Source organism: Scyliorhinus torazame, chromosome 5, assembly GCF_047496885.1.
Source record: "Scyliorhinus torazame isolate Kashiwa2021f chromosome 5, sScyTor2.1, whole genome shotgun sequence".
NCBI lineage: Eukaryota > Metazoa > Chordata > Chondrichthyes > Carcharhiniformes > Scyliorhinidae > Scyliorhinus > Scyliorhinus torazame.
Window position 1 is genome coordinate 287,415,257 of NC_092711.1, and position 12,695 is coordinate 287,427,951.

A 12,695-nucleotide genomic window follows, 5' to 3' on the forward strand; every position below is an offset into this window, starting at 1 on the left:
CAAGCCTCCTTACTTTCTGCATAAGCCTACCATGGGGAACTTTATCAAATGCCTTACTAAAATCCATGTACACTACATCCACTGCTTTACCTTCATCCACATGCTTGGTCACCTCCTCAAAGAATTCAATAAGACTTGTAAGGCAAGACCTACCCCTCACAAATCCGTGCTGACTATCCCTAATCACGCAGTGTCTTTCCAGATGCTCAGAAATCCTATCCTTCAGTACCCTTTCCATTACTTTGCCTACCACCGAAGTAAGACTAACTGGCCTGTAATTCCCAGGGTTATCCCTAGTCCCTTTTTTGAACAGGGGCACGACATTTGCCACTCTCCAATCCCCTGGTACCACCCCTGTTGACAGTGAGGACGAAAAGATCATTGCCAACGGCTCTGCAATTTCATCTCTTGCTTCCCATAGAATCCTTGGATATATCCCGTCAGGCCCGGGGGACTTGTCTATCCTCAAGTTTTTCAAAATGCCCAACACATCTTCCTTCCTAACAAGTATTTCCTCGAGCTTACCAATCTGTTTCACACTGTCCTCTCCAACAATATCGCCCCTCTCATTTGTAAATACAGAAGAAAAGTACTCGTTCAAGACCTCTCCTATCTCTTCAGACTCAATACACAATCTCCCGCTACTGTCCTTGATCGGACCTACCCTTGCTCTAGTCATTCTCATATTTCTCACATATGTGTAAAAGGCCTTGGGGTTTTCCTTGATCCTACCCGCCAGAGATTGTTCATGCCCTCTCTTAGCTCTCCTAATCCCTTTCTTCAGTTCCCTCCTGGCTATCTTGTATCCCTCCAATGCCCTGTCTGAACCTTGTTTCCTCAGCCTTACATAAGTCTCCTTTTTCCTCTTAACAAGACATTCAACCTCTCTTGTCAACCATGGTTCCCTCACTCGACCGGCGGAGGATTCTGCTACAGTGGAAAGATGCGAGGTCCCCAAGCGTGGAAGCCTGGATCAGCGACATGGCAGGGTTCATTAAATTGGAGATGGTAAAATTTGAGAGGATCTGTGCAAGGGTTCTTCAGGCGGTGGCAACCGTTCCTAGACTTTCTAGCGGAGTGTTCGGAGCTGGTCAGCAGCAACCCGTGGGGGGTGGAGGGGGTGTACTTTGTGTTTTGTACTGTGTTTATTATTGCTTAATGGAGGGTTTGTATATTGGGGGAATTCGTGATGTAGTTGTAAGATGTTTATTTCTGTGTTCTTTGTTTTTCTTTTTTCTGTAAGGGGGGTGTTTGTTGAAAATATGTAAAAATTTGAATAAAAATATTTCTAAAAAAAATAATAATTGCAGGCTTCAGTTACATTAAATTATTTTTCCATTGCAATTATGAATATGCAAATTAGAATGGCAAAGCAGTTTAATTTTAGATATTTGGCTAATACCTTTTAACAGTTGAACTTCTGAAGTTTCATAGAAATTTATTGATCGTCTTTTGAAGCTCATGTGTTGTTCAGAAGCCTACTCGCAGTAATAGGGGAATTTCAATTAGATCAGGATTTCTTTAAATAAAATAAATAATCTCTTTATTGTCACAAATAGGCTTATATTAACACTGCAATGAAGTTACTGTGAAAAGCCCCTAGTCGCCAAATTCCGGCGCCAGTTCGGGTACACAGAGGGAGAATTCAGAATTCTCATCTGGTATGGGAATTGAACCCACGCTGCTGGCCTTGTTCTTCTTCACAAACCAGCTGCCCAGCCCATTGAGCTAAACCAACCCTTTTGCTTTGATGCTCTGCATTGCAACTTTTTAAAATATGCACTTTAAAAAATTAATTTTAAGAATATTGTTGTTGCAGAGCAAGACATCAGAAGCACTTGCAAAGCTGATGTCACTGCAGGCGACTGAGGCAACCATAGTGAAGATAAATGAAGACCATTCCATTTTAAGGTGTGTGCTTTTGTTAAGAACCCCGCTGATGTTAAATGTGAGGGTATCCCAAAACCCAGAAGGATAACTTGGAACACTAGTTTTTAGTGGTGTATATTTTCAATTTGATACCCTGAGAGAAAAGATTTGCAAACCAGGGAGCAATAGTCCAGTCATTGTGTGATCAATTAATAAAGAATCTTTATTAACTCAAAAGGAGAAAAAGAAATGACAACAAGGACTATAGTACATGACAACACTTAATTACACTGATGGCTATACACACCCAGTATTACATGAAGTTACACCTTAGTTCACAACTACCTACGTTTCTCTGAGACATTCTCTTATCTCCCAAACAGCATCCAATATTATATTACTCTGAGCTAAATCCGGTAGATAATTTCCACCCACAGGTTATTTGGCCATGTTTGGGAAAACTGTCTTCAGTTTCAGCTAAGGCGGAATCATCTTGGTTTGAATTTTGGATCGTAACTGGCTACCTGTTTTGCAATAACTTGTGGTTGGGAGAATGTTTCTGCAGCTGGATGTGACTGTGATGGTGGCTAGTACTGTGCCCCTTTCTCCAGCTGTTGTACTATGGATATATCATTCTTTCCCTTGACGTTATCCACCCTGTGGAACCGGCTTTTAGCACGTGTCAATTTACTTGCGCCTCCACTTTGAAGCTACGTCTTTTATACCTCATTGTTTTCCCCTCGTCGTATAGGTAAACACTTGCTTTTCACTGATATGCTCATTCGCAGATCAAAATCTCTTCAGGCAGCTGTACTGATCAACTTCCTTTTTTATTTTGTTATCCCAATTTCATTTTCAAATCTTAATTTCCCCAATTCTTAACACTTTCCAAAAAATGTTGAACATGCATAATAATCATTAAGTGATCAATATCTTGTCCCTGACTATTATTTTGCAATACAAATTGTCTTTGTTGAACAAAAATAATTCATGGATTTGCATTGTTTGGATAAATTGTGAATTATTATTACCATTTTCTGTTTCTCAAAATGGCTCCTTAGTGAAGAACAAATCGATGTCGAGTTGGTACAACGAGGAGATATTGTAAAGGTGGTCCCAGGTGGAAAATTCCCTGTAGATGGCAGAGTTATTGAAGGTCATTCAATGGCTGACGAATCTCTGATTACCGGTAAGGGCGGAGTAACCTTCCATGTTCGCAGTTCAAAGAGGAGTATTGTAGAGTGTTCAGGGAGTGCAGATTGGAAATGCACTCAAAACATTTTTTGCACTCTTGTTTTAGTTTGTAAGGTACCAAGGAGGTCCCAGGCAACTCCCAAGTATTTTTCAGAAATGACTTCACAGATTGTTCTCCATGCTGCTTATTGGGGCTAAGCAATGTAAAAAGAACATTGTCACTACAATCTTTAAAAATATTGACTGGAGTTTACACTATTCTGACTGCACATGACACCTGTAAATTTGAGCAATCTGTAATTATTGTACCATGAAGTTATGGAACTTGAATTTCCCCCGGTTTACCCTGCAATATTACGTGCTCAATGTTAGCTATGCAATCAGGAGGAAGTTCTCAATAAGATTATGTGCTGTCCACGAGGGACAGAGGAGGGAAAACCGAAGGGAAAGCAATCTTGAACTGTTGTCGTATACCTTTTCACAGTTGACAGAGAGAGCTTGTTGCTGGCCATCTGCCCTACCTCCTTATAGGCAAGAAGAGAATCATTAAAGGAAAGTGGGGAAAGTAATTCCTCATTGCTTGTGACAACAGGCTCGAAACAAATGCTTGTATGTATACACCAATTTGTTTGTATGTGTACACCCATTTGTTTCTAACCTGCTTGTGACAAAGGACAACAAATAGGGATTATGTACAGAAGGATGCAGGCGGTTGGTCTAGATAGGACACGTGATCGGCGCAGTCTTGAAGGGCCTGTTCCTGTGCTGTACTGTTCTTTGTTAACACCTCTCTGATATATCCCCATTGAATTCCGATAAATGTAAACCCCACAACTGGGTTACTGACCTGTACCTCACCGAAAGATATGTAACTTGCTGTAAAATAAAAGCAAAATACTGAGGATACTGGAAATCTGAAATAAAAACACCAAGTGCTGATAATACTCCATTCTGGCAGCATCGGAGAAGTTTACTTCGTTGAGTCAAAAATGATGGTTTTGACGAAGAATCATGTTGAACTTGAAATGTTACCTTTGTTTCCCTCTCCGCAGATGCTGCCAGATCTGCTGAGTTTTCCTAGGACCTCCTGTTTTAATTTGTTGTTATGTGCTCTGTTCTCCCCAGGTGCCATGTTACAAGTATTCATAATGAAACCATGCTGGAGTTTGTTATTGTTACATGGAACAATCATTGCAGCTATTTGTAGTTACATAATTTCAGTCTCTTCCTTGTTGTGCATTGTTTGTAGGTGAAGCAATGCCAGTCACTAAAAAACTGGGGAGCAGTGTGATTGCAGGCTCCATTAATCAGCACGGAGCTTTATTGGTTGAAGCTACTCATGTTGGATCTGAAACCACCCTCTCCCAGATTGTGAAGCTTGTAGAAGAAGCTCAAACCTCTAAGGTAAAGTCTTTGTGCTCATTGTTCCTGACTTTGGGGATTTATGGTGATTATCCCCATTATAGGTGTTGTGGTATGTAATTTGGTACAACACAAGCTGCCACTTGATGCAGTTTTTGAGTAAAAGATGCCCCAGACTTTGAAATGAGTTCGATTCTCTGCTAATCTAAATGTAGCCATGATGTGGCTCATTCACCTGAGGAAGGAGCAGCACTCTGAAAGCTAGTGATTCAAAACAAACCTGTTGGACTTTAACCTGTTGTAAGACTTCTTAATGTGATCACCCCAGTCTAACGCCGGCATCTCCACAGATTCACCTGAGGAAGGATCAGCGCTCCGAAAGCTAGTGATTCGAATCAAACCTGTTGGACTTAACCTGGTGTTGTAAGACTTCTTACTGTAATCTAAATGTAGTAACTCAGTCTAACTGAACCAGCCTTGCTCTAAGCCACGTGCTGGGGTGTGATGCTGAGGATACACCCTGTCTCACTCTGTAGATGTTGGTCTGTGTAAAGAGGTGGGGTGTGAGTGCCTCATCCCTTTTATAGTGAGATACCACCCCTGAGTGTCCTGACTGCTCATTGGTCGTGTCCTATTCTCTGTGTTCATTAGCTGCATGTTTACATATCATGACAATAGGGAACAGCTTAGCTCGGGGCACAAGAAGTTCTGGAGCAGAAATCATCAGTGCTATTGCTGGAAAATTGCCAGGGCCCATAGCCTTTGCAGTACCTGGCAGTCTGGTACAAAATGTGAAGTCACACTGGATCAGAGGTGAGCTGGCAAGATGGATACAGAACTGGCTAGGTCATAGAAGGCAAAGAGTAGCAATGGAAGGGTGCTTTTCTGATTGGAGGGCTGTGACTAGTGGTGTTCCGTAGGGATCAGTGCTAGAACCTTTGCTGTTCGTGGTATATGTAAATGATTTGGAGGAAAATGTAACTGGTCTGATTAGTAAGTTTGTAGACGACACAAAGGTTGGTGGAATTGCGGATAGCGATGAAGACTGTCAGAGAGTACAGCAGGATTTAGATCGTTTGGAGACTTGGGCGGCGAGATGGCAGATGGAGTTTAATCCGGACAAATGTAAGGTAATGCATTTTGGAAGGTTTAATACAGTTAGGGATTATACAGTGAATGGTAGAGTCCTCAAGAGTATTGACAGTCAGAGAGATCTAATATACAGGTCCACAGGTCACTGAAAGGGGCAACACAGGTGGAGAAGGTAGTCCAAGAAGGCATACGGCATGCTTGCCTTTATTGGCCGGGGCATTGAGTATAAGAATTGGCAAGTCATGTTGCAGCTGTATAGAACCTTAGTTAGGCCACACTTGGAGTATAGTGTTCAATTCTGGTCGCCACACTACCAGAAGGATGTGGAGGCTATAGAGAGGGTGCAGAAGAGATTTACCAGGATGTTGCCTGGTATGGAGGGCATTAGCTATGAGGAGAGGTTGAATAAACTTGGTTTGTTCTCACTGGAACGAAGGAGGTCTACAAAATTATGAGGGGCATAGACAGAGTGGATAGTCAGAGACTTTTTCCCAGGGTAGAGGGGTCAATTACTAGGGGGAATTGGTTTAAGGTGCGCGAGGGGCAAGGTTTAGAGTAGATGTACGAGGCAAGTTTTTTTACACAGAGGGTAGTGGGTGCCTGGAACTCGCTGCCGGAGAAGGTGGTGGAAGCAGGGACGATAGTGACGTTTAAGGGGCATCTTGACAAATACATGAATAGGAGGGAATAGAGGGATACGGACCCCGAAAGTGTAGAAGATTTTAGTTTAGACGGGCAACATGGTCGGCGCAGGCTTGGAGGGCCGAAGGGCCTGTTCCTGTGCTGTACTTTTCTTTGTTCTTTGTACCTAGTGTCTTCAGCCATTTCTTGATACCATGTGGAATGAAACAAATTCCCCATGGTACCTCTGTGAAACTGGTGGTGATTTAATCTGAGGATCACCATATCTCTGGTGAGGGGCAAGGTTGAGAAGGCAGGGCCTTCATGAATAACCTCAACCGGTAGGAGAATTGAACCTACTCTGTCGGTCTTGCTCTGCATCATAAACTAGCTGTCCAGCCAACTGAGCTAAACCGGCCTCAGGCATACTAGTAGTCCTGTTCTGGAGCTTCACCAGGTTGACATCTCATTTTTAGGTATGTCTGGTGCTGCTCCTGGCATGTACTCCTGCACTCTTCATGGAAAAAGGGTTGATTCCCTGGCTTGGCAGTAATGGTCGAGTGGAGGATGTGCCAGGCCATGAGGTTACAGATTATGGCTACAATTCTGTTGCTGCTAATGGCCCACAGCGCCTCCTGGTTGCCCAGTCTTGAGTTGATAGATCTGTTCGAAATCTATCCTAGTTACCCAGTGGTAGTGCCGCACAACACAATGGAGGTTGTCCTCAATGCGAAACGGGAGTCTGCCTCCGCAAGGACTGTGCGGTGGTCACTCTTAGCGATACTGTATGGACAGATCCATCTGCGTTTGGCAGGTTAGTGAGGTAACTGTTCTTCCCTCTTGGTTCCCACACCACCTGCCACAGACCCAGTCTGGCGGCTATGTCCTTCAGGAGTCAGCCAACTCAGTCAGTAGTGGTGCTACTTATCCACTCTTGGTGGAACTGAAGGAAAGGCACACTTCTCCATTGAACACTGTTGAGAGAGATCGTTTCAGAAATGGTAAATAAAATGACTTTTCAAAAGCTACTTGGAAAACAATTAGTCTTTCTCTTGCCCTTTCCAAGATGAAATAAAAACCACGATAAAAATGGGAGTGCTGCTCTTTATTGTTCACGATTTGGCTTTTTACGATCTAAGCAACAAGATTTATAAAACTTTGATCTGTTTCTTAGTTGTACCATTTCTTTGTTGCTATATATCTCTGCATCTTTGCTTGGTGTATTTAAGCAGAATCTTTTGTTTACACCATAATTATAGATGTTGACCTTTAGTCTGTCTTAAGTGTCCAGTTTCAAAGCATTTCTGTCTTGTAATCAGTCCTTTGGAATTGAATAGAAAGTATTCATTGGCTGTGGGGTGTGTAATACTTGGACGTTTAATTGCAATTGCAGAATATGTTTATGGTAAGTGGTCCACTAACTAACTGTGATGTTCAAAAACATTGAACCCTGAAGTGTATATTTGCAGGTATTATTGTCAAGTTTCAGGTTGATCCCTGTATGCTGACTGCCATACCCCTCCTTCTGAAAGTTAACTCAGTCACAGGAGGTGCCAGTACAGTCTAGTTGTTTCTCAGGAAGTGAAAACTGGTGGTCTTGTTCCTTCATCTCCCAGTAGCTAATTCAAAAGAACAAATATTCTGGGTGTTCATAGAATCCCTACAGCGCAGAAGGAGGCCATTCGACCCATCGAGTCTGCACCCACCCTCTGAAAGAGCACCCACCCAGGCTCCCCATCCAGCCCCATAACCCCTCCTAACCCGCACAACCCTGGGCACTAATGGGCAATTTAGCATGGCCAATCCACCTAACCTACACATCTTTGGGCTTGTAAAGTTCCCTTGTAAAAGTTCAAGACATGGTCGATTTTTTTGGAAGAAAAGAGGAGAAGTTGCCTCTTTTTTCATGATCAGAAACATGTGTACCAGCAGCTGAACTTTTAGTGCATATTTTTCTGCCTGCCACAATGGCAGCAGTTGTGCTAGAATAGGACTTCTACCGATCATTTGTTCCTGACTCAGACAATCTTGTGAGAGTCAGCTCATTGTCATAACTTTGTCAGATGCTGGAGCTGTTTACATTCCCTGCAAGTTGGTTGCTTGTGTTGGAGTGGAGAGATGGATATTTATTTTTCCATCCTAATGGCCCATAATGCAAAGCATGCATTAGTACCAAATGAAGGGTTTTTTTTGTGTTACATGTTGAATTTACTAGTTCATTGGTAAGGCACAAATGTTGGAAATACATCATGTGATTTAATAGTGATATTTGCATATTGATGCCTTCTGCCATATTTGGGCAGATTTATACATCCAATGTCCATCCAGAAAATGTTCAAATTGATGGCAAAGGTTGGAAGAATGATCTCTCTGACTTCCACCTGCCATCCACCTAGATTTAGACTCAATTTAAATTTAATACAAGTCCACAATTTATTGCGTTTCTTTTTCAGGCTCCCATTCAGCAGTTTGCGGATAAGCTGAGTGGGTACTTTGTCCCGTTCATTGTTGGGGTTTCTGTTGCCACTCTGATTGCATGGATTATCATCGGATTTTTCAATTTTAACCTTGTGGAAGAATATTTCCCCGTAAGTATCAGCACTTAAGCAGAATGACATGTCTGTATAGGCAGTGAATGCAGACGATTTGGTTTGAAATCTGAAATGTAGTCATTGAGACTAAAACAATGTCACTTCCTCATTTGTTGATGTAAATCAGTAGTGGCTCAGGGCATTGTTGCCTCAGATGCTCTTTTAAATGAAAATAGTGTGGAATATTATTAAAGATATAGATGTGGCATTACTCCTGATGATTTAGCTGGTAATGCCAAAGTATGATGGAGATATGCACATCAGAGCATCCCGGGCATTGCTCCCTCTGGCTAGTGTGTTTGTTTATTTTAGCTTGGGGAGATGAGACCATTACGAGGTGAGCCAAGGAATGCAGGGACACATTTTGAGAAGCTGTGGCGAGAGGCAGTTTTGGAGAAAACTGGGGTGAAAAACAGGGTTTTGGAGAAAAGGCTTTTGGAAGTGATGTCTGATCTGGCAACCCTTGTGTTTTCTAGACTGCAGATAAAGACAGGGAAAAAAGAGTAATATTTTAAAAGCAGAGCATTCTTGTCTGAAGGCAAAGAGGCTGATACAGCCGAGTTGAAGCAGCAAATTGAAAAGATTCAACTGAAGTCTGAAAGGATTCTAACAAGAGTCAGGGCTGTTTAGCACAGGGCTAAATCGCTGGCTTTGAAAGCAGACCAAGGCAGGCCAGCAGCACGGTTCAATTCCCGTAACAGCCTCCCGAACAGGCGCCGGAAATGTGGCGACTAGGGGCTTTTCACAGTAACTTCATTTGAAGCCTACTTGTGACAATAAGCGATTTTCATTTTTCTGTACCACAAGTATTACTCTGGCGAGTCTGGGGCAGGACCAAAACAAATGCTTATGATCACTGACGATACATGAACAGTGATCACATCTGTTCTCAATATTCAGGAAAAAGCCCACTCATCCTTGCCTAGCACCTTGAACAGAATTAGGCTCATCCTGGCACATGAGGTCGTGGAGTTGACCATATAAAGGCCCTCCCTCCGAGCTTCGGTCGTGAATATAGAGCCTAACTCATTCTCCCGTTTCACCCTCACCCCGTTTAGTGGGAGGGATCAGACAAGAGAATGTGTCTATGTAGGTCTGAGATAGACTCCCCGGCTGAGCCAAGGATAGAATCTTCTCCAGCAAGGACGTAGATGGAGCCACAGGAAAGAAAGGGAAAGCTGTGCGAGGGAAGTTGTGAACTTGAAAGTAAAGAAAAAGACTAGAGCTGAAGTTTGCCTTCTAACTCTCTAAAGCTGGCAAACCTCCCCTCTACAAACGGGTTACCAAAGTACTTAAATTTCCACGAGTTAAATGTTGAGCCCAGCCCAGAAGGTAAGAAGAGATGATTAGGTACATAAGAATTAGGAGCAGAAGTAGGCAATTAGGTCCTTTGACCCTGCTCTGCCATTCAATCAGATCATGGCTGATCTCTTCCTGGTCTCAAGTACACCTCCCTACCTGTTCGTCATATCCTTTTTTTTTACAGAAATATATCTAGCTTCTTCTTGGAACCATTTAATGACTCTGATTCCACTGCACTGTGGGCAGCAAGTTCCGCATATTCATCACCCTCTGCGAGAAGAGGTTCCTTGTGGGCAGTACAGTAGCACAGTGGTTAGCACAGTTGCTTCACAGCTCCCGGCTTGGGTCACTGTCTGTGCGGATTCTGAACGTTCTCCCCGTATCTGCGTGGGTTTCCTCCAGGTGCTCCGGTTTTCTCCCACAGTCCAAAGATGGGCAGGTTAGGTGGATAGGCCATGCTAAATTGCCCTTGATATCCAAAAAGGTTGGGTGGGGTTACTGGGTTACGGGGATAGGGCGGAGGTGTGGGCTGGTGCAGACTCGATGGGCCGAATGGCCTCCTCCTGCACTGTAAATTCTATGATGATTCTGATCTCAGTTCTCGGCCTACTTGTGACTGTCATGATATTCAAACACACACATCATGATGGACACACTAACAGGCAAATCAGAGTACACAACACCACAACCAATCACAGACAAGAACACCAACCACATAAAAAGCACGAGCACGACACCTGGAGGTCAGTAGGTCTGGGGAGAAGGAAGCATGAAAGAGCTGTTGAAACACCACAAGCAGGGAGCCCCCCACGTGCAGAGTGCAAAGACCAAGTTGTAAATAGCAAGTTTAAATAAACAAGTGTTGTACCATATGCAACTGTGTTGGCTCTTCTGTGTGTTAGAACACCCAACACCACATGGTACAGGAGTGGATCGATACCTGCCTACCAACCTGCCATTCTGGACATGGACCACACCGGCAAACCGCAGCCGATGCAAGTCACGGGGAACCTAGGCACCAACTGGAAGCTCTACAGGCAGCGATTTGACCTGTACATCCGTGCCACCGAAAAACAGAATGTCTCGGATGATTCGAAGATTGCAATGCTCCTCTTCTACGCAGGCCCCCACCCAAATGATGTCTTTAATTCACTGGTGTTCGAGGAAGGCGAAAACCAGGCCAAATATGACACGGTCATCCTCAAAATGGACCAGCACTTTCAAACTGAAGTAAACGAAACTTTCGAAAGATACATCTTTCAGCAACGCCTGCAAGGTAAGGAGGAGCTTTTTCAACCCTTTTTGACGCACCTCCGGATTCTAGCGCAGTCCTGCGGTTACGGCACCACCACAGAGTCCATGATCAGGGACCAGATTGTTTTTGGCGTTGCCTCCAGTGGCCTACGCCAGCAGCTTCTTAAAATAAAGAGCCTCACCTTAGCGTCTGCTGTGGAAGCCTGTGTCCTCCATGAAAATGCGACCTGCCGTTTTGCCCGATTTCAGGCGTCCGAGTTGGCACGGAGGGGGTCCCCAGCCGTCGAATCGGCAAGCCAGGCCGCCCACGACGTTGAACGCATCCAGGCCGTCGATTTCTTCCCGCCCCACGGCCCGGACGACAGCGGCCGCTTCCCGCGCTTTTCGCGGTCTCCCGCGCAGGTGCGCGCCAAGAATAACGGCCACAACGAGGGACGCACTGCGCAGGCGCGCCCACCGCAAGATCGCACTGCGCATGCGCAGTGGCGCAACGAACGCCGTGACGTCATGACGTGCAGCAAGTGTGGAGGTCTACACTTAAAAGGGCAATGTCCTGCAAAATACCAACAGTGCAACAGATGTGCCATGATAGGCCACTACGCAGCCCGCTGTCGTGCGGCTCAACCCATGGATCCGGCGCATCCTCGACAACCTCGCACACGAGTCAGGACCGTCCAGCCCACGCATCAAGACTTCCAGTTAAGTGATGCAGATGACCAGGATGACTTCAGAGTTGCCGTCATTGATGTCAACAAGGTCAATGCCATCAATCCAGACGATGAGTGGTGTGCCACCCTGACGGTCAACCGATCGCGCGTCGCCTTCCGTCTGGACACCGGCGCATCCGCCAACCTGATTGCTTACTCTGCAGTCCAGGCCATGAAGGTCAAACCACTCATCACACCATCCCGGCTTAAGATGGTTGACTATAACGGGAACGTTATCCCGTCCGTAGGATCTTGCCAGCTACAGGTGACTCACAAGAGGTACACGGCCACACTCCCCTTCGAAGTTGTGGGCTCATCAAAGGACTCGTTACTGGGCGCACAAGCGTGTAAGGTCCTTCACCTGGTACAGCGCATCATGTCTCTCTCTCCAGATGAGATATCCGACTTCCCGGATGCTGAGTTCCACGCGAATCTCCATTCCCTCCTCGCTCACAACCAGGAGGTTTTTGAAGGCATGGGGACATTGCCACACACGTACAAGATTCGACTCAGACCGGACGCCATCCCTGTCGTTCACGCACCTCGCAGGGTTCCTGCGCCTCTCAAAGACCGCCTCAAGGCACAACTGCAGATTCTTCAGGACCAAGGGGTCCTATCCAAGGTCACGGAGCCCACGCCATGGGTCAGCTCCATGGTCTGTGTAAAGAAGCCCTCTGGCGAGCTCCGTATATGTATAGATCCA

At 44.9% G+C, this 12,695-nt stretch overlaps 1 protein-coding gene across 3 annotated transcripts in view; it reads left to right on the plus strand.

The window, feature by feature from the left end:
• Window positions 1–12,695, plus strand: part of LOC140421187 (copper-transporting ATPase 1-like) — a 155,345-nt gene that overhangs the window by 77,809 nt on the left and 64,841 nt on the right. For all 3 annotated transcript variants that reach the window (XM_072505690.1, XM_072505691.1, XM_072505692.1), the window contains 4 exons: window positions 1,820–1,911; window positions 2,931–3,058; window positions 4,313–4,467; window positions 8,592–8,726. In XM_072505690.1, coding sequence (XP_072361791.1) covers window positions 1,820–1,911; window positions 2,931–3,058; window positions 4,313–4,467; window positions 8,592–8,726 — 510 coding nt within the window. The remainder of the gene's footprint in view (window positions 1–1,819; window positions 1,912–2,930; window positions 3,059–4,312; window positions 4,468–8,591; window positions 8,727–12,695) is intronic.